This window comes from Hippoglossus hippoglossus, chromosome 7 (assembly GCF_009819705.1).
Source record: "Hippoglossus hippoglossus isolate fHipHip1 chromosome 7, fHipHip1.pri, whole genome shotgun sequence".
In the NCBI taxonomy this organism is placed as follows: Eukaryota; Metazoa; Chordata; class Actinopteri; order Pleuronectiformes; family Pleuronectidae; genus Hippoglossus; species Hippoglossus hippoglossus.
This window is the reverse complement of record NC_047157.1, coordinates 348,780-371,323: the sequence shown is the minus strand read 5'-3', so window position 1 is coordinate 371,323 and position 22,544 is coordinate 348,780. Positions and strand designations below refer to the sequence as shown.

Here is a 22,544-nt window from a genome sequence, read left to right as displayed (position 1 = left end):
TCTTCTTACTCATGCACTAAAAGTACATAAGCTATCCTCAACCTTTTTCCTATTCTTTATTCTAGCATAATATTCATTAGCTTTTGTCAGTTTTTATCAGGCTTCAGTTCTATAATAGCCCTTATTTTTGAATGCACATTATTTTATCTGAATTACTATTTTAATACATTGCCATATCTTATTGGATATGTCAAAATGTGTCAAAAAGTTGTTGTGTTACAATGCAATATTAATTAATCCCTATTTTCTTACTATATTTTGCAATTTCACCCTCGGTATCCATAAACTACAGGCTATGAACATCTTTTTAAGAAACAAGAAATTATTATCGGTATAGGCCATGTGAAGCATGTAATTATCGGTTATCGTATCGGCCGAAAAATCCATATCCTGCATTCATTATTATTATTAGTAAGGTCTGAGCATTGAACATGCACGGAACCTCTTGTTTTGTAGGGATTATTCTACCAAGGAAATATGGTTTCATGCCGGTTGTTTGTTTGTCTGACTCTCAGCAGAATAACTCAAAAACTACTGAACCAATATCCATTAAATTTGAAGGGGTGGGACATGACCCAATGAATTATCCATAAAATTTTGCAGCAAATCCAAATACACGGGTCGATCTAGGATTTCTTCTTTCACTTCTAAAATAATGGCTACAGCTACAATAAAGCAGTTTTGTTGGCCGGTGAGGCTTACAAACTCACCAAAACTCTCAATGCATGTTACAGCTTATGCCCATAAATAATCAGCTTTATAAAACTATGTACATGCACACCTGAAGACAATGTTCCCTTTATAAATCACTGTCCTCCTTGAAATGTGTCAATGCAAAGCACCTCATGTATGATACACAAAACTGATCCTGCTGATCATGAGTTATGCCTCTGCGCCGCAATAGCCAGTGGCTTGAGGCATTGTGTTTTCGGGTTGTCCGAAAACAGGATCCCACCAGTAAGATTGTGAATTTTTCCCTTTAATATATATATATTGTCCAATTTATATGTACTTATCAACATCCGGTAGTTTTTTCCCTGGTCGTTTGCCTCGTATGCAAAAATGCGTCCAACGGCACTTTAGCTTTTTTAATTTTCGACTAAAACTGGTGGGCGAAGGCCCCTTCAGCAGCAGCACCTCAGTGTTGTGAACGTCAACTAGCGTTCCTGTTTTCAGCTGCTAGTGAGGAGGAGGGGCGTGTGTGCCTGCCTGTCCGCAGGTGTGCTGTGTGAAGTTTTGTGTCAACTGGAGGAGGCAAAAGACGCACTGTTGGTATCGATACTGTTGCAAATGCGTATCTAATCCGATACATTTTTTAGTATTGATTATTATCTGAGTATCAATTTTTTCGACAACCCTACTACCAACATCCAGATGATAATTTTATTAGCTGTGGTTCAGATGTGTCTTGTCAACTCCAGGTGTTCTCGTGTCGGCTTGGCAGTGAGCAGGAGACAGCGCTGTCCATCATTGACCCTGTCAATATTCAGGTGGAGCTGTGTGAAGTCCCACATACCAAAGCAGCTCGGGTCTACTGGACGCTTTCAATGTGGAGGACATCCCGCCACTGCCTTGAGGTAAAGAAATAAAAAATGAACCAAAAAAAGATATTTAACGTGTGCATAGTGAGCATTACTACGCATAGCATGAGAAATAAATGAGTAAATGTACACTCGACCTCACAAGTATATGTATAGCACTAAATAAAATTTAAGCTGAAAGATCTAGATGAATTCTACTCAAGCAACTCTTTTGACTCTATAACTCCCATTACTAGTGAAGAGACTTGACGTGTAAATTATAGTTGTTCATATCTGCTTCTTTCACAGATTCATCTTCCTGTTCTGGACATGTCGTCTGTCCTACAATGACATTCAGCTCTTTTTGGCCATCGCCAGTCTATCCCGACTTCGAGCACTACACTGCCTTCTGACACTGATGTGATGTTAGAGACTGCACCCGTACTGAGCCCACAGCTACACCTAAAGGCATCTTCAGACAAAAGACCAAGGCCCTCATAGGTGTGTACAACTGTGCTTATTTTTTTTTTTTTCATATTTTTACTAGTTCTAGTTAACAAAAACGTATGCTAATCATTAGGGTCAATTTAGCTTCATTTTTGTCATGCATTTTTACATTTTTAAAGCCTGAGCACTGACTGATGCAACGACCATTTTAAAACTGTTTATTATTATTATTATTAAGGTCTGAGCATTGAACTTGTAATGAACCTCTTGTTTTTGTAGGGATTGTTTGTTTGTCTGACTCTCAGCAGAATAACTCAAAAAACTAGTGAACCAATTTCCATGAAATTTGAAGGGGTGAGACATGACCCAATGAATTATCTATAGAATTTTGAGGGAGATACAAATAAACAGGTGGATCTAGGATTTTTTTTTCACTTTTAAAATAATGGCTACAGCTACAATAAAGCAGTTTTGTTGGCTTTGGAAGGCCTTAAAACTCACCAAACTCTCACATGCGTGTTACAAAGTTCTTGGGCATGGGATTCATACTAAGGCCCGATCCCATTTAACCCCTTGGCCCTACCCATTAGGCCTTCCCCTTAGTTTTGCGCGTTCACGTGTAGGGGTGGCCTATCCCAATACCTGTTGGGATGAAGGGGTAGGGCCAACGGGTAGGGCTGCCCTCGAAACTGATTTTTCTGACCTTCACTTCAAACCTAGGGGTACCCAGAATCCCTTGCCAATCACCTGCAATGTGGGAGAGAGACCCACAAATGCAGTCTTTCTCTATTAATAAGGATTTAAAAATTACGATAATGATTGTAATATCTTAGTTTAATATCATTTCAATGTATTATGGTCCTTTTTTTCGCAACAACCTTAAAAAAAAGGTTGTGAGTGCACTAGCGTTAGCATGATCTTTTTTTTGTATCCATGATAGTCCCATATTTTCACATACTTTCATGTCGCATCCCCCCCTCACACGATGCACTTGATTGAACCCGTGTATAGCAGTGATGTTACTGAACTAACTACTCCTCTAATAACAAAGCAATCCTGGCAGGGTTGTCTAGAGACCACTGCTAGTAGCCTGTGTGCTTTTGATACATACGTGAAATAATGCAGAGCAGCCAAGCTTTTCAATTTCAAATGTCATTGATTCACCTGCATTAGCATAGATGTTATTTGGATATTATAGGTTTGTCACATTAGTAACTGCAACAATAGCATTGGTTTATTTAAGATCTCAACAATGATATTACAATGACATCCCGGCAAAACGTTTGTCTCGTATGTTTACATCGACGACTTCTGATGACGCTTCTGGTTTTCGCGACAACTACTGATGATGTAACGGCTTCTGAAGGGCTGTCCCAATTCGTAGGGAAGATTTTAACCATTACCCATTGTGATTCTGTTTCAAGGGGCAAGATAACCCTTGAAAACAACGGGTAGAGGTAGGGGTACGGCCAAGGGGTGAAATGGGATTGGGCTAAAACTGTGCATGCCCAAAAAAGCTAAAAGATAGCTTACACCCAAAAATAATCAGATTTATATAACTATGTACATGCACACACCTTAAGACAATGTTTCCTTTATAAATCACTGTCCTCCTGGAAATGTGTCAATGCAAAGCACCTCATGAATGATACATAAAACTGATCCTGCTGATCATGAGTAATGCATCCGTGCCGGCAATAGCCAGTGTCCGAAACCAGGATCCCACCAGTAAGATTGAGTTTTTCCCTTTATATATATATATTGTCCAATTTGCCCCAAACTGCACTAGCTGTATGAATCCCAACCTGAAACAATTAACATGCCAACATTTAATAGTATTTTGAATAGTCATAACACCACCGATTGGCAACATGTTCTCACACTTCTGTGACAATCATCCTTTGATTTATTTTTAATTTTCATGGTCTATTCTACACTTGCTATATTGTAATATAATGTGTGGTTTGGTCTCCAGTCCCACACAGGGAGCGATAAAAAGTGTAATACATCATGTAGGATTTTTGTGCGGTATCTGATAGTTGAGTTAACCTTCGTCCCTCCAGCACTATGTACCTTAGCCATGAATGAATAAATACATTGACTTTATATTGAATTACATGTCTTGTCCTGTTGCGTTATTGCGGGATGATTAATTTGTGGGAATTAACGCGTTAATTTTTTTAATGCATTAACGCATTCGCAGAATGACTCGCTCAGAGCGACACACGCAGTGAGATCAGAGCTCGTTCTCGTGAAGCAGCCGGTCAGTGACTTGTAGAAGAACAGTGAAACACAGAGTTTCTCTGGTCTCAGCTGCTCAGCGATCAGAGCAGAAGCTGCAGTTGGTTTGTACCGAGCTGGAGTTTCTGTGTCCTTCTCTACTCTGCTCTCACTTGAACTAATAAACACTCATCACTAGTTATCAGTACATCAAATAACGTAGTGTTGTTTGATTCGCTCCAGAGTTTATGAGGCTGCATTTGAAAATGAAAATGACTCTTCAACATTTTGTGCTCAGAGCAACACGAGACGTGACGCTCACAGTCAGGACTCAGTGTTAAAATGAGTGGAGCGACATGACCATACATTTGTCACCTAAATCATCCCAATAAAAAATGAACTATGAATGTGAACTAGTTTATTTTCATCTGCATGAAGTGAACTTGGAACTCGTTCTTTTTAAGTGTGAACTGGCACAACACTGCTTCTACAGATGGGCTCAGATTCATATTTCACATTTAATTGTGTAAAGGTTTGGTTGTTTGTTTGATTTAGAAAAGAAAACAGTTTTTATTCAACCATCCCTATATTTGCTAAAAAAAATTGTTGAGGATAAAGGTTATCTTTGAGTTTGATAAAAAAAATAAAAAATGTTATAAATAACATCCTCCTATGTTTGCTTAGAGGCATAGCAAAGACACAGCCCCATTTAATTATGGTGTGGTTTGTTTTAGTTTGATTTTATTTTATTTTTCAATCTTAATAACTATCATTTGGACTTGTCCTAAGTGGTAACTAATGTTAAACGTATAAATCTGCCTTCTGTCATTATCTTTCTGTTCCCACAACAATATATATAGAAAATAGTGATTTTTCGGGCATTTAGAAATGGTGATTAATCTTAATTTAAATTTTTTTATTGTTTATTGTTAAATAATGCTTCAATGTAGTGATCACATACTATCATTCTACTGGAATTTACTGTTGTCAGGCTTGAGTATTTATGAGGTTGTGTTTTGTCTCCCAAGAGGGCCAGCTGACCCATTTACAAGACCTTGGCTTCAGGAAAGAGGACTGCAAAAGAGCACTGATCCACTGCAAAGGTGAGTTTTACCTTTAACAGTTTAAATGTCTTGATTATAATTAACTGAAAACCTATGTAAAGACAAAATCCTGTGTCCCTCAGGCCAGCTGGATCAGGCAGCTACGTGGCTCCTGGAGAATGCTGAGTATATGGCAGGCCGTCCCAGAGCTAGAGGTGAATCTGGCATCAGCAGCCACTCAGCTCCTCTGTCTGGAGTAGAGGTAAAGGCTGAGAGTGTCTGCATCTGTTTCATCGATGACTGTCTGGACTGTGACATACCACTGGCTGAGTTCACCTTCTCAAGTAGGTCTCTGTTATGCAAGATGTAAAATCATTATCAACATGATGAAGATTATTGTAATAATGATGAAAGAAACATTTAGGTGACATTTTTGTTTATTGCTGCTCATATTTTGTTCAGATTATTTAAACCTGGAGTAAGCCAGTGCCCCAGTGGTTAAGACCCACAGAGCACACAACAACAGTGTCTCAGTATTTGGTCATTTACTGAACCCTGACTGTCTCCCATAATTTTGGGCCTTATGGGTGGATAAGGCTCAGGTGGTAGAACAGGTCGTCCAATAACCTAAAGATCGGGCTCGCTCCTTGCTCCTCCAGTCCACATGCCCAAGTTTTCTTGGCCAAGACTCTTAACCCTAAATTGCCATTGACTGCTGTGTCAGCAGTCTGTAAAAAATATTTGTGTACAGAACCATTATATTAATGTGTGTGCGATTGGATTAATGTGACCTTTATCAATCTTTGTCGATAAGATGAGAAGAGCGATATATAAATATGCCTGTCTAAATATCTGTCACTTTTTGTAAAGGCACAAAAAACAAAACAGTAAATGCGTGTGTGAAATGCACAGTTGATTCAGATAAGGTACACAACGCTGCAGTGTAAAAAAGTTATGAGTCGTGTGCATTATAATAATTTTTTTAGTTCTTAAAATAATATATTTTACGAACTAAATAAATATCTGACTGCCAGACCATGATCAGACTGTTTTTGATTGCAGGGCTTTATGTGCTGCAGCGCATTGGGTCCACACAAGAAGGGAAAGCCAGCTTTACTTTGTCTGGAGACTACTACAACAGAGAGTTGTCAGGTAATAAGATATAATTGCTGTATTTGAACATTTATTTAATATCTTGATCACATATTGATACTTGAGTCAGTGAGTCTTTACCTTCTTTATGTAGTAAAGAAATAAGTAACTGATAAAAAGATGTGGGAAGTCTCCATTCTGATGATTCATTTAAAGGGGAAGAAGGACCACTCCTACACTAAACGTTTTGTAAAAAGATACACACGCGGATGGGAGAGACCTATTGCAGATTTGTTGGTCTGCTTCAGGTCGGGTGGTTGATTCATACATATTTTTGTTGATTAATAACCCTGACTTGTCATTAACACTACAGCCATTTTAGCTCTTGCATCATAATAACAATCAGGAAGCAAAGTACACAGAAAGCTTCAGCATAGTATTTCCATTATCACTTTGGCGAAGCCTACGATAATAGAAGGTTCCGTGGCCTTCAAAAAAATGTTGGCAACCCACAATTTGCTATTACCGCATCCTTGCATTGTGAACAAATGGGTAAGTGTTACTGAGGAGGGAAATGGTTGTCTCAGTGACGGATCAGATAGGTTCTTGGATAGTCAAGCTCTATGGATAGTGTCCAGGAAGAATACCATTGATCTCAAAAGTGCACAAAGATACAAGATTTTGTGTTGAATACTGGCAGCACATTATTTGATCAGATTAGTTTGGATCAGATGTGTCCATCATGTTTGCTATGGTGTGTTGTTCAGACCGCTACAGTGATGCTCAGAGCTGAGCATCAAACATGGAGCGGGGAGTTTGCTGATATGGGAGTGTAAAGGGTGTCAGAAAATGTACATTTATCTGTGGCACTATGAAATCTTTTAAAGCCCAAATACTGAATGAAAAGACTTAGTCTCAAAAAGCTTGTCAACATAACAATTATCCCCAACACACGAGAAGAAAGAAGTGGAAACACTATATCCTTGGTATGCACCCTGACTGACATTTCTGTTCAATTCAAAGAAACTGGCTTCATTCCTCTTGGGATTAAAAGAGCAGGATTAGTCACTCAGTTTTATGGTCCCCAATTGGTAAAAATCCGAAAGGTAAGGGTTAGTCTTCAGAAAAGAAAAGTTACCTGTGACTGTGTGTGTGTGTGTGGTGTGTGTGTGTGTGTGTGTGTGTGTGTGTGTGTGTGTGTGTGTGTGTGTGTGCGTATGTCAGGCTGGGAGCCCTTCATCGAGCCCTGGCCCTGCTTCCTGTCCTGGCAGCAGCAGGCCGCTGGCCGCCTTCACCCACCACGTCTCAAGATGGGGATTCGAGCCAAGCAGAGACTGGACATCAATATCACCTCAGTGCTGTTGGGTGAGTTGAGGCTTGAACATGCTTCTTAGCACATCAATTATATTTTTTAAAGTACTACTTGATATTCGCTGACCAGAACATTATAAAAAAAATAATACACTTGTGTACTGAGAGAGACAAAGCTCTCTAATAGTTGTGGTGAGATGATTTGCTGGCTTTCTCTGGCGGTTTGCGCTGCATCTCATCCACACAAAACTTTTTGGTGTCTGTATGTTTGCTTTCTCTTGGTTTGCACAGTAGCATCTAATCTCACTGTGCACTCTTCTTTTGTTTAATAGAGGTGGAAAGCGGCTTTTAGCTGCATTACCACCTCCTATAGGAGCATGAACTAATCTCTTATATTATAATTTTATGAATATCAAGAAATTCTAAAATCCAAAGTTTTCTGTTTGTGTTCAATCAGATCACTCTGTACCACTTGGTACTGGTTTACAGGAACAATTATGACATGTAATTATGAACATGTCTTTATGTGGTCCTCTCAGATCAATACAACACCACCAAGAGCTCCTGGATAGCTGACTACTGTAGCGTGGAGGAACAGAGCACCCAGTCCTCCCCCATGCCCTGGATGGGATCCTCAGTTGACCCGCCCAGCTTCGGACAGAGTGAGTGTCCAAAAAAATACTTTATCAAATATTAAGGTCTCTTGTAGTATCTTTATGCAGGTATATATCCTATTTATTTGTTGTTTATTTTTTGCTATTGAAAATACCAATATTAGGTAGAACTAACATATTTATGTGGCAACACAATCGTCAATATCACTTAGATTAAAGAGAGTATAATGTGAGTTTCATTATGTGTGTATAAACCAACTACCAAAGATCACAAAGACATTGTTGCCAGCATAAATAAGAAATTCAGTATTCCCCTTTACTCTTCATCAAATGCCATGTGCAGACCTAAACCAACAATCATGTCTCTTTCAAACAAGTGTTGCGTATGTATCTAAGCCAGATATTCAGTGGGAAGAAAAAGTAACTATACACTTCCATTATCTGCATTTTTAAATAAATTTGTTATAAATATGGTCGTCATCATCTATTTAACAATTGTGATCAACCACATTCTGTTTGACGTAACAACACACTAATCATTGTATTGTTGTACTTTTAAGACACCTAATGCAGAAAATCAGAGGCCTCATTTATAAAACAGTGCGTAGGATTCATCCTGAAAGCACGCTCACCTGAACGATCCCTTTAATAATCATAGTCCACCTGGAAACGTGCGTAAGTGGATCTGGTTCATATGAGTCAGTCATTGTCATGGAGAAAGAACGCAGCTTTACACATTAGTGTTACTGCAGTATTTATGTTTACAGCAATCAGACTGATAACTTTTCAGATCAGTGGTATCCTAACCTCCAATCCTCATTTCGAAATGGATGTTTGAAGTTTATTTCATTTTCAAGTGATCTCCAGTATACTCTTTGCACTCACTGCAGCGATTTTACACACACACTATATAAGCTGTTCTTGGTGAGAGGCACAGTGTTAGAAGATATTATAGATGACTAAACGCTTTTTACATCGCTTCATTTACAATTGAAGGTTCTTATGGAACAGTTATGTTGTATAAGCAACCAATGGTATTCTTCCTGGACAACAAATGGTTTTAATGTTTAATCTACAATTTGTTGAAACTACGTATTTGTTATATTCTCACAGATTTGCATCTTCAGCAGTAACCAGTGGGCTTGGATCTTCAGCTTTTCTGTTGACCGAATCCATTCTTTTGTATAAAGAAAAAGGGGGGTTTATTGTGAAATATTTCGATGAACGTACTGTATAGTACTTGTATTTCTTTGAGTGTACAGGACTACATACACTTTTATACAAGGAAATAGTCACATTTATGGCCATATTCAGGGCAAAGCCTTTGTAAAAAACATTGTGCTGCAGTAGCAGAACTCTGCAGAACATATTGTTGAACTGAGAAGCTAAATATTGTGCATTGAACAGATAAAGTTGCATAACTGCCTTTCTTTGTGTATATTTATGCTTGTACATTGAGCCTTTAACAGAAATTACAAAAAATTATAAAAATGACCATCCTAAGTGTTTTTTTTGGAAGATATCAGGATGGGAGATCTCGGCTTACGTTTGGAATTAAAATGTGATCTTGGGCTCGAAAAGGTTGGTGAGCACTGGTCTAGACCTATAGCAGCATAACTAAGAACTGGTTCAAGACAGACCTGAACCAGCTCTAAGTATAAGCTTTATCAAAAAGGAAGGTTATAAGCCTACTCTTAAACATAGAGAGGATGTCTGCCTCCTGAACTGAAACTGGGAGATGATACCACCGGAGAGGAGCTTGATAGCTGAAAGAGACTTTAGGGACGACAAGTAAGAATTCTGGGAGCGCAGTTTTCAAATCGGTGATATGGTACTATGAGCTTTTAAAGGTATGATGGTGCCATATTATTAAGTGCCTTGTGAGGAGGATAGTTTTAAATTATATTCTAAATTTAACAGGAAGCCAATGTAGTGAAGCTAATACAGGAGAAATGTGATCTCTTTTTTGCTATCGACAAGATGGTCAATCTCCGTGGAACTAGGGTTTAAAAAGAATGTTTTGTTGTTATATTGGGGGATGATTCTAAGTTAAATGTATCTGGAATTATTTCCTTAAATTTAGCTGCATCACTATCAGGTAGACATCTGGAAAAGGAGTTTTTCGTAAATGGAATGTAGTCTGATAATAAGAAATCAAAGGTTATTAAATTATGGTCTGATAGAATTGGATTATGTTGAAATACTATTAGATGTTCAATTTTGACACCATATGATAATACAAGGTCAAGTGTGTGGTTACAACAATGAGTGGGTTGGTGTACACACTGACTGAAACTAATTTAGTCTAATATTGAAATGAATGATCATTATTATTATCAACATTAAGATTAAACAATAATTAAACAACACCCACAATAACAATTTTATCTGTTTTTAGGACAAGGCTTGATTTAAAAACTCAGGGAATTCCGTAACAAATTCAGAATAAGCCCCAGGAGCACAGTAAACTGCAGCAAATATGATTGGCTGTTGTGATTTCTTGGGTGGGTGTGGCAGACTAAGAACAAGACTTTCAAATGAGTTATAGTTTAGTTTAGGTTTAGGAGTAATTGATAAACTGGAGTTAAAAATAAGAGCAACTCCACCTCCTCGGCCTCTGATCTAAAGGGAATACAGAATTAAGGAATCTTGAATCTTGACTGCAGCTCTGCATCCTGGTCCCAACTCTGGGTTGTCATTTTGGGTTTATAAACTGAGCTATATTCTGCTCCATCCCAAGTGGGATGAATGCCGTCTCTCCTCACAAGACCAGGTTTCCTCCAAAAAGTTTGCCAATTTTCTACAAAGCGCAGACCGTTTGAAGGACACCACCTCGACAGCCAGCGTATACGGTAGAGGTCCATTTTGCAAATGCAAACACCAATTCCACATTAACTTTAGTGACCTTCGACATACGCAGAGGGAGTTGTTGCTGCCGACATGAATTACAATACTTAATATATTTACGTTTAGCTTTAGCCAGCAGCTTCAGTTTGGACTCTTCTTAAGACTTAGTCGCCAATTACCAGAGTTGCTTCTCAACGGATTTGTCGAAAATCTGTTTGAAACTGTTAATTGGTCCTGTAGTTTTACGTAATCCATCTAACTAACAACAGAACCTCTTGGCGGACCAGTTATCCATGAAGTGGCTTGACTGATGGCCTGTCCTGTTTTGTTCGACATAACATGAGGTTAAAGATGCTTTGCTCTAGCATTTATATTGTTTTCTTTATTCTTAAAATTTACTAAGAAGTGGTAATGACATAAGTACAATCAATTAATTAAACTAATCAGAAAACCTCAGGCTCATCAACCAAGTTCTTCTGGTCTTGTAGCTGAATAGGAAATGACTAGACTTGTTGGTTGCTATGCTGAACAAATATAACCAGGAGGAGACTTGCACTATTTATATAGGTATTGATTTGCAGCTGATTGCCAGCACAGAGTAGTAAATGAGGATGATGACACCTCTTATGTGTTCCCTCTGCATGTGTCTCTATTGTTTCATCTGCTTCTCTGATGTCAGGTGCTCCTGTTGCTAACCCTAGAACTAGGACCACAGACAGCTTGACCTGCTTCAAGCAGCCCAATCACCCCAGATGTACAGTTTAGAGTTTAGTTACCAAGTATGTCTCCTTCACCAGCACACTCCGTGTCAAAGCTCTCCTTCAGTTATATAAACTGTTCTCCCACATGTGTTTAGACACGTTGCAGTGCTGTGAGGTGATATAGATTTGTGGTAAGGATAATCAAAAGGCTCAAATTTTTCCTGCCAAATTCCAACTAATATCAGTATTACTATTATTTGGCGGACCAACCCTATAGCATAGGATTCAAGACTGACCATGAATCACAATATCCTAGGCTCATGTCCGATCGGGACCTTTGTCGGGGCCCACAGTAGATTGGTGTTGGTTGCCACCTGCCAATAAACCGAACAAAGAAGAAGAAGAAGTAGTAAAATAAAGTATCATTATACACCACTGTGCAAACATTGTAGGCCTTTGATTAATCAATCAATCATCAATCCAATTTTATTTGTATAGCCCATATTCACAAATACAATTTGATCTCATAGTGCTTAACAAGGTGTGACATCCTCTGTCTTTAACAATGAGGGACAACAAAATGACATAAGTAGAAATAAATAAAGATATATTCAGTTACTGTACAGTAACAAATAGAGCTCGGAAATCTTGGAGCATTTGCATTCTGTGTTTGTGGAAATTTCAGATGTCATTTCGAAATATTCGTTTTAGTGATTTCACACACACACTATATAAAAAACTAAAGTTGTACTTCGTGAAACAGGCACAGTGTCAGGAGATATTAAAAACTGCTAAGCACTTTTTTCTTTTCCAAATGAATTCACCACATCACGATCGCATTGCCCCTTTATCGTCTTCAAAATGTTTGTATGCATGGGTCAGAATAAGCATAAAATGTACGTATATTCACCTGTCAAGTTTGTTTAAGGTCCCATTTTATAATCTCAGTGACTATGACTGTGACATGATTGTTGGTGTCAGACACGCCATATTTCTGAAAATCTTAAGGGATCTTCACAGTCTCTAGGGTTCTTACTCAGAATACAAAAAAGTATGCAGTGAGCAGCTCAGAGGTCAGAGAAGAACAGTCAGAAGTTGGAGCAGACAGAAAGGCTAGAGTAACTTTGATGAATGAACAACATGTACAGTATTGTGATGTGGATGGTCTACACGGCAGAGACCACATCAGGTTCCACTCCTATCAGCCAAGATCAGACATCTGAGGCTGCAGTGGACACAGACTCTCCAACACTGAACAGATGAAAACTGAAAAATTTAGCCAGGTCTAACGTATCTGGATTCCTGCTGATGATTCTCATGGTAGGCTTAGAGTGTGGGGTTGGCACAGCATGAATCAATGGATTAACCTGCCCTCTCATCATTCCAGGCTGGTGGTGGTAGTGCAACAGTGTGGGAAATGCATTATTGACACACTTGGGACCCTTAATACCAATCAGTCATGGTTTGAATGCCACAGTCTATCTGAGTATTGTTGCTAACAATGTTTATCTCTTTATAGCCACAGGTAACTGTGGCTACTTCCCGCAGGATAAATGTCCCATGTTACACACCAAAAGTCTCAAACTGGTTTAATGAATTTGACAGTGAGTTCAGTTAATTGTAGTGTCCTCCCCAGATGTGAATCGAGTACCTTTGGGATATGGTAGAACAGGAGAATGGCAGCATGAATGTAATGTAAATATGATATATTGTAAATGCACGCATTTTTTCTCAATGATCTGGTTTTCATTTCTGTCTCCAGCAGATGTCAAAATGTCCAAACGGAGGCAGCCATTCGTGCCATATGCTTTGCGCAACCACACAGGCTGTACCATGTGGTTTGCCACTTTGACCACAAGCCCAACAAGGCAGGTGTAACTATAATTGTGTTTGGTGACTGTGGAGTGAAAAACCTCCCTCATTGACAGGAAGACACCTCTAGAACTAGACTCAATGTGCAACCATCATATTTAAGCTCTATCTAGTTGTTACAATGAAAATAATAGGCAACAATATCAGAAAGCACCACATACATTTCCATTGTTACACAAATGACACCCAGCTGTACTTATCTATGACGCCTGATGAAACACCATCCTGAGATCAAACATTTTCAGTTCTCCAACTTGGAAATATGATGTTTTTACAAGTAACAACTACTGCATTTATAAAGGCAAGGAGAGAAAGTTGGAGTAATGTTCAATTTCTGACAAGTGAAAGTCTTCTCGCCTTCTCAGTTTGTTGTCAGTGGATGTTTATGTCCTCCACAGGGTGGCACTGTCACACAGCAGTAGTGCAGATTCCATCTCAGATGTCCACGGTCCAGGAACTGATGACACTCACAATATCAGCCAGTGGAGGGAGGTGCTGCCTGGGGAAGAGATTCCCTTTGAATTTGAAGCCCGAGAGAAACTCCGCCACAGGTACCCCTAACCCTAACCCTTTCGCATAACTTATCAAACTAGTTCATCATTCATACTGATCTGATAAGCAGCTTAATTCCTGTCTTGACCAGTTACCTGACATGGGAATGGTTGTTGATATGGATGGTTCTACAAAAATATTAAACTTAATATTAAATATACCTTTTCTGTGTCAGTAAAGTTGATATCCTCAATATACTGTATTTGTTTTGATTTACTTGTTCAACTGATGACACTGGTTTAGTGATGACTGAACTGACCAACACAAGGAGAGGAAAGAACTTTATCAAAGCGACAAAAAATTACAATTTTCTTTAATGGAGATCAACATTAATCATCTATGCAATACATCAAAGATGTGTTTTTCAGTAAATGTTCAATGATTTTTGCTTCCAGCTATGCAGTGTTTGGTCTGTGGAACATGACTATAAGTATTGTATCAATAATGTTTGTTTTCTATCATCTGCCTCTGCAGACACACTCATGAGCTAAAGCTGCACCAGCTGCTGGTGAGGGTGTGTGGATGGGAGCAAATCAAGCCAGTGTCTGTGGACAAAGTGGGTGTTTTTTTCCGTTATGCTGCTCCAGATAGAAACAATTCTTCCAGCACAGTGAGCATAAGCCATAAACTCAAAAATAAAATTATTGTTGATCGTTCTATATTAAAAGGTTACCCAACAAATTGTAGTTTATGTTAAACATTTTGTATCCTCATCCACTCTTCTACAGGTTGGCAGTCCTATTAGCAGGACCAACATCATCCACCCACATGTTTATGTGAGTATCTTATTTTTAGATCAGTGAGAAGTCATTGAGAGAAAGTATTTAGAATAGAGTTTAGTCATGAGTTAGTGTCATGCTCATTATTCACTCTGAAACCAGTTTAGATGGATTAAAAATAGTGAGACAACTTTGTTTTTCTGTCCTCAAATGAGGTAAAAATTCAAGATACTGAAAACGGCTAAATTATAGAACATATAAATTCAAATAAAACCTGGTTTTCAAATAGTGGCCAGAACAAATGAGGGAAAGTGTAAAAACACCCTATGGAGACGGAATTAATATACATTTCAACTGCAGACTCATGAGAGTTCAAAGTATGTTCCTCCTTCCTATAGTTTGTATTGTGTTGTGAGTGTAAGAACCTTTCCTGCAGATGTTTCAAATTAAAATCCTTTAATAGTAGAGACAGATTAAGAGTATTGTCATTATCGAGTAATGCGCAGATTTTTATTAAATTGTTCTCATGTTTAGTATAAAACATCAGATTATAGGAAAAATTCTAATCACAATTCATAAGAATGCACACACAGACCAAGAACTGCTGGTTAGATCATCAAATAAGCAGATTCTGTAAAAAATATTTACAAAAAAAGCCCACTTGATTATCGAAATTATTTTTCGGTTCATTGATCATCAATCAACAATTGTCATTTGCCAGCACTAGAAAATATGAAACATCTTCACAAGGAGATTATATAGTTAGTTTCAGACATGCAATGAACTCCAGAGATCCTCCAGTCTTTCTCCGGAGGGGCTGTATGTGTGAATGCAAATGTCCAGGTGAGAGTCTCTGGATTCTCTGCTAGTGAATTGTGAATATTCACTCACTTAATAATTTGTGAAATATAAATTTATATTTTTGGAAAAAACAAGTGCTGCTAGCCGAAATTTGCTTCTGACAAGTTGTTTTTGCACTGGACACAGTACTGTTGAAGGGACATTGTACTGAATGTATTGAGACAACAGGTAAACATGGAGGAAGTGTTTATGTTTGGATTAACATGAATATAAACAGGAGCAGATCAGAAAACAGGAAAACATAAAATAAAGAGCTGGTTGACTATCTTTAGAATTTCAAGGCAGACCAGTATATATGCATACAAAGTGAATTGTTGCTTTGCATGTGAATCTCTTATGCCCCTCAGTTCTCGGCCCTGCCTCCGGTCAGAGTAGTCTTCTCCATCACAATGGAGGGCAGTGCAAGGAAAGTCATCACTGTACGCTCTGCTCTCATGGTAAAGAACCAACTGGATGTTCCTATGGAGGTCAGACTCGACAGTCCCTCTGCTCCTGACAGTAAGTGACTGCTGTATTTTATTGTGTCTATTTCATATCGGTAGCATTTACTGATGGTAGCATGTACTATGTTTTCGTCCATTGAAAATGTAACCGTTATTATTAAAAAGTGGCCTAATGGCTTCAACATTCTGTGATGTTACCCCAATGTCAAAGTCACAGCACCACATCATCGTAGTCATCACAGCCAATGCAGATTAAAACAAATTGAGGTGTTGGGCTCAGGACCTTGCTAACTCCTCATCCAACAGACTTAACATTATATTAATAATTTGTTTTATTTTGTTTTATATAACTTAATTATTTATTTTTTTACTATTATTTGAAAATGTGTTATATTGCATGTATTTATTAATATTTGACTTTTTTTACCCAAACAAATATTTATGTATCTTTTTTATCTTTATTATACTTCTTTTATCCCTTTATTTATTTAATTTAGCTTTATTATGTTTTATCATATTTCATGTTTTGTCATTTTAATGAAGTCCATTGTGTCCCTGTGTTGTTAGAACCTGTGGTGTTGCCTCCAATCCTGCCTAGTCAGGCCTTAGCAGTACCCCTCCACCTAACATCCTGGCGGCTGCAGGCTCGGCCCAAAGGCCTGGGCCTATTCTTCTGTAAGGTTCCCATCCACTGGACCAGCGTGGAGCGGCATGGGGAGATCAGCAGCAGTAAGAGGGAGTGTCAGTCAGCAGACTTAAATGATAACGTCAAGCATAATTTCAGGTAAAAATAGGTGCTGAACGAAGTTGTTTGCCGTCGTCTTCCTCACAGGTGGTACCATTCGTCTAATTTTGCTGTATTTTACAGGTTTTGTGTGGTCATCAAAAAGGAGAACTACCCAGACCAGCAGCCTGCCAAGAGAATTTCTGGCAGTGCTAAGCAGATCTATCGACAGCCAGGCCACACTATCTACCTTCTGCCCACCATGGTGCTGGCCAACCTTTTGCCATGTGACCTCAACTACTACATCAAAGGAACGTCCATCAAAGGCTCATTGAAACCAGGAAAAGAAGCTGTACTTCATGCAGCTGATACCTCGCAGAATATGGAGCTTGGTCAGGACAAATGTTAATCAATGGAGTTTATTTACCAAACATTGTTCTTTCTCCCAGTGGTAATGATGTATCTTTCAGGAGTCCTGTTGGAGAACTTCCCCATGTGCAAAGAGCTGCTGATTCCTCCTGGGACACAAAACTATGTGGTACGAATGCGGCTGTATGACCCTAACAAACGCCTGCTTTGCCTCACCATCCGCATCATCCTGCGGGCACAGGGGGCACTGAAGATCCTGATCTCTGCCCCCTACTGGCTTATCAACAAGACAGGTAATGTTGTCTTTGTCATTTAAGATATCATGAGAAAACTGTAATTCTCGTCATTGCTTTATGTTTTAGGTTCTCTGTTATCATTCCCTAAAGCAATTTTGAAAGCAATTTTCCTCCCTCAGGTCTGCCATTAATTTTCCGTCAGGACAATGGCAAAGCCGATGCAGCAGGTCAGTTTGAGGAGCATGAGTTGGCCCGAAGCCTCAGCCCATTACTATTCTGCTACACCGACAAGGAGCAACCTGCTATGTAAGTGTGTACCAGAGACCAGGGGCCTCAATTATAACCATTGTGTAAGCACAGCGGGGCCTGAAAGATGCGTACGCTACTTCTCAGTGCTCAACTTCAATTTCCAACTAATACCCCGGAGTCGAGGATCCCACTGATCTGTAAAGTAATCGGTCTAAATATATAAATATTGCGGTGACACTTGCATGCTGTGTAAAGGATGCACTTCACTCATAAAGGAGAATGGAAGGATGAGAAGTATTTTTTGTCCCATGACGATGACGAATCAGCTGATATAGATTCTATTGTTCTGTGATCTTGGATCTTTGTGCTGAACTGAGTCCAGTATTACACAGACTGACCGATGAAACCGAACCATCCCATTACAAACACAAATACTCAGCTCTTTGGGTTTTTTAACCTACAGGTATGTGTGATGTATGATTAACATTGTATAATATCTACCTTTCTATGTAAAGCTTGTTTTAATCATTTAAAAAACATAATTCTGTTTCATTTTATAGATTGGAGTGTGACAGCTGTCTCTGAATTTAATAATCCTGCAGATTTTTGGATTTAAAATACATTCAGGAGATAAAACAAGTTCCCTCACATTCTGACACTATGAAGCGATTAATGCTTTTGCTTCCACCTTTGAAATAAATGTTTTTTTAAATTTCAGGCACTGTTCTTTCATATTCACTCTTACTCACTGTATTAACAGCAGCAGCAGTGTATCAGTGTATTTTCTTTATTAATCACGTCACTGCCGTGGCCACCAGACAATCTGTCTTTCTTCACCTCACTAACAAACACCTTGATGTTGGTGTCAGAAAGTTTAATCTTCTTCTCGTCGCTTGATGCAATGATTCCCTGTAAAAACCCATTGGTCAGCAGGATAATTTAATATTCATGAGGAGCTTTGCATTGACCATTTATGGTTGAATGTGGGCGTGTAGAGGGTGGAATATGAGGCAGATTCTGGGACACACATTTCCAGGTGGAGTGTGATTTATAAAAGGAAAATTGGGTGTGCAAGCACGGTTTTATAAATCTGAATCTTTTTTTGTGTACGTCATTTTCGGCTTTTGTGCGTACATATACTTTTAGTATGAATCCTACGCACTGTTTTATAAATGAGGCCCCAAATCACTCATTTTTGTCATCTGGACTTCACAAAATGTCTGTTATTAGCAGACAGCAGCAGACATCCCCCCTGTTTTTTTTATTCATCTATTCTTGCATATTATTTTTTCCCCTTCTGTTGTTATGCCAGGTGTACTATGAGGATTGGGAAAGGAATCCATCCTGAGGGAGTTCCTGGCTGGTGCCAGGGGTTTTCCCTGGACGGAGGGAGTGGAGTCAGGGCAGTGAAGGTTATACAGCATGGAAACCGGCCTGGCTTCATCTACAACATAGGTAAGTTGGTACAATCACAACCAGTACAATTTGACACCACTAACTGAACTAGTGTCTGATGTATTGGTGCTGATCTCAATCCTCAGACCACAGGATACTTTGACTTAGCTGATAACTTATTTTACTCTCTGGTAACTGGTAAGGTAACTGATGCTACAAAGCAGGGTGGCCATTTAAGATATCATAGCACTTCCAGCCTTAAAATTATCAGTCTGAAATGTCTGTCATAGCTTTCTATAAGTACCAGCAGTTTGCTCTTATTCTTTGTCTCCTCCTCGTTTTCCACAGTCTCTATAGGAGACATGTTTTATATAATCCCAGCACAGTGGTTAGAGAGATGTTTTAAAGAGAAGCTAAAACGAAAGTTGTAGCCTGAGTGATGATGTTAGTTTGTCATGAATCTGGGTTAACTCTGTTAACTTATCTTCTGTATGAAACACCCACCCTCCAACAGTAATGCCTCTAGACCAGAGGTCTTCAACAGGGGGTCCGCGGAGGTACTGCAGGGGGGTCGCATAATGTTTGGTTGATGAGACAATTTTTTATATTTTTTTAATTTAAATTTTTTTTTTCAACCAATTTTTTTCCCACAAATTTAAATGTCTTTAAATACACATTAACATGAATCCGACATATTGTAGCGAACGGATAAATGGAGGCAAAAGACGTTATCTTTTAGCGACACACAATAATAAAAACATGAATATATGAACCTGTGTCTTATTTGAATAGCTTAGTATTAAATGCACAATAACAGGGTAGCTATGTTTATACATGGCACAAGGCCCATTTTAATATAAAACACAATTTTATACAATATATATAGTAGGGGGTCCCTGCTCCATCTCTCCATCAGTTTGGGGGTCCTTGGCCTGAAAAATGTTGAAGACCCCTGTTCTAGACAGTGTCACAGCAGTATAGAGAGGAGAGATGAGCCGTTTTCAGACATGAACTCAGGAGGATATCCGCAGAACTGGATAAAGGATTTTTAAAAAAAAGTAAAAGTAATTTAAAGAAACGCACCAGACAGTTACAGAATGCTTAGTGAACCGATTCACTGACATCACATTATGTTGTGCAGTCAGAAACGAACAGAGCCACAGATGTTTGCTGGTATTTAGGTTTTGCGCTGCAGATTAAACCTAAAATGATCGTGACACATAATGGCTTGTGTCTTTCTTCACATGCGTGGTAGGTGCAGAAGTAATGGTAAATAGTGGATAGTGCTGTGCATTGAGTAACTCCCTGACATCTTAACCGGATCATTTGTGGACATTACACAGACAACAAGGCAACAATCTTGAGGAAGGAGTGGTGGTAACCTGATTACAAAAATCAATATCTGAAGTCTGCACAGCATCATCTGCATAAGCCCACAGTGCAGGAGTGGTTTTGGAAGCGATTGCTGTTGACAAATGCAGTTTAAATTGAGCTGATGACCAAAGCTCATTTGAATACATGTTACTTGACATTTTCAAATTCTTTACTTTTAGAGCTAAAATATCTCTGTTGCGTTCACATTGACAAAAATGATTGTCAGGCATTCATTGTGACTGATCAACACAGGAATCAGTGTGCGGAAAGGAAAAGGACGCTACAGGGACACTCACATAGTGACTTTTGCCCCACGCTACCTGCTGGACAACCGCTCGACACACAAACTGGCCTTCGCTCAGAGAGAGTTTGCGAGAGGAAAGGTGAGGAATTAACTTTAAAAATCAACTGTTCACTGGTTGTTGCTCAAGCCTACTGGTCAATCACAACATTCCAGCTCATGCCAGGAACTTTTGTTTCATACCTCACAATTTTCAGTCATCTTTATTTTGACTTGCCTTTTCATTCATCCATTATGAATATTATAATCCTAGCTGAAATTGGGCAGGAGGCTAGAAACACGGACAAACAGAAACAAACAACCCTTCCCATGTTCCTCACTCACACCTACAGTCAACCTAGAGTCTTGAATCAGCCGAACCCCAATCTGCATGTGTGGGAGGATGCTGGTGTAACTGTAGAAAACCCTAGCAGACAAAGGGAGGCCCAGCTGAATCAGAATTTAAAACAAGAACATTCTTGCTGTGAGGTGACAGTGCTAACCACTGTGCTCCCCTTGACCAATTTAATAAAGGCAAAATGCCAAGAAATAAATGGACTGTTCATTGGACATCCACATGACCTGTTAGTCATAAACGTTCAGTTTTGCTCCTCGTTGTTGGTAAATGAATAATGCTTATATTCAGTGAAAAGTGTACGCCTGTGAACCTGTATACACATCTACATAGTCTTGGACCTGGATTCTAAATGGAATCCAGCCATTAATAATTTGATATGCATACCTTTGTTTAATAAGTCAAAATATTTCCTGTGGGTAAATATAGACATATATATTTGTGGCAGCAGTCATTAATGAAGAATTTTGTCCAAGGGTACGGCCAACCCAGAAGGTTATATCTCCACTCTGCCCGGCTCCAGTGTTGTCTTCCACTGGCCCCGCAATGACTACGACCAGCTGCTGTGTGTACGCCTCATGGACACCCTCAACTGCACATGGTCTGGAGGCTTTGAGGTCAACAAACCAAAGTCTTTCCATGTCAACATGAGGTAAGCTATATACACAGTACAACAAATGGTATTTATTCATACATGGACTCTTGTATATAAGTAACCTGTACGTAAATTATCCATATTTGTTCGAGCATCTTTGCACTTTGCACCACTGCACTATTGTCCTCTGGTCACAATTCCACCATAACCGCATAGTAATTTATTGTTTTTTGTCCACACTGTCTTGTGCAGTTTAACTCTATTTGCACAATTTGGAATAGGACTGCATTATCTATCGAAAATTTATCGGGATCGCGATATTAAGATGCTCTATATACATATCGCAAAAGACTGCTTGAACTGCGATAAATGGGCCATGCATTCACGCTCTGCATGTCAATGTATTTGGTCAATCAATTATATAAAATAAAGATATTCAGATTATTGACAAATTTTTCCGTCAATGAATCACTCTTGGAAAGAGAGTATAGAGAGGGAACAGAGAATTGCGAGCGGCTCTGCCAAATTTCCCTTCTCTTTCTCTCTCTCTGACTGCGCTGACGTCTCTGACTCGCTGCAGTTTAAATGTTTAATTTAATGTGTAATTTGTTTGAAATTACATCACACTAACGCTGTAACAGGACTTAGTTGAACTGTGCATGGCTCCCTGGGTGTCTGCCCTGGACTTGGTGGAGTTGAATTTTAATTTCAATAAAACCATGTTG

The 22,544-nt window shown here is 39.0% G+C and overlaps 1 protein-coding gene across 1 annotated transcript in view; it reads left to right on the top strand.

Annotated features, from left to right (window-relative positions):
- vps13d (vacuolar protein sorting 13 homolog D) overlaps window positions 1-22,544 on the top strand; it is a 104,994-nt gene that overhangs the window by 56,046 nt on the left and 26,404 nt on the right. The window contains 20 exon segments of the mRNA XM_034590811.1: window positions 1,422-1,500; window positions 1,503-1,563; window positions 1,951-2,021; window positions 5,216-5,290; window positions 5,374-5,574; window positions 6,293-6,382; window positions 7,547-7,687; window positions 8,173-8,295; window positions 13,558-13,663; window positions 14,066-14,218; window positions 14,694-14,829; window positions 14,948-14,995; window positions 16,147-16,297; window positions 16,810-17,026; window positions 17,111-17,358; window positions 17,437-17,628; window positions 17,751-17,877; window positions 19,133-19,275; window positions 20,842-20,972; window positions 21,701-21,876. Of these exon segments, the coding sequence (XP_034446702.1) occupies window positions 1,422-1,500; window positions 1,503-1,563; window positions 1,951-2,021; window positions 5,216-5,290; window positions 5,374-5,574; window positions 6,293-6,382; window positions 7,547-7,687; window positions 8,173-8,295; window positions 13,558-13,663; window positions 14,066-14,218; window positions 14,694-14,829; window positions 14,948-14,995; window positions 16,147-16,297; window positions 16,810-17,026; window positions 17,111-17,358; window positions 17,437-17,628; window positions 17,751-17,877; window positions 19,133-19,275; window positions 20,842-20,972; window positions 21,701-21,876 (2,669 nt within the window).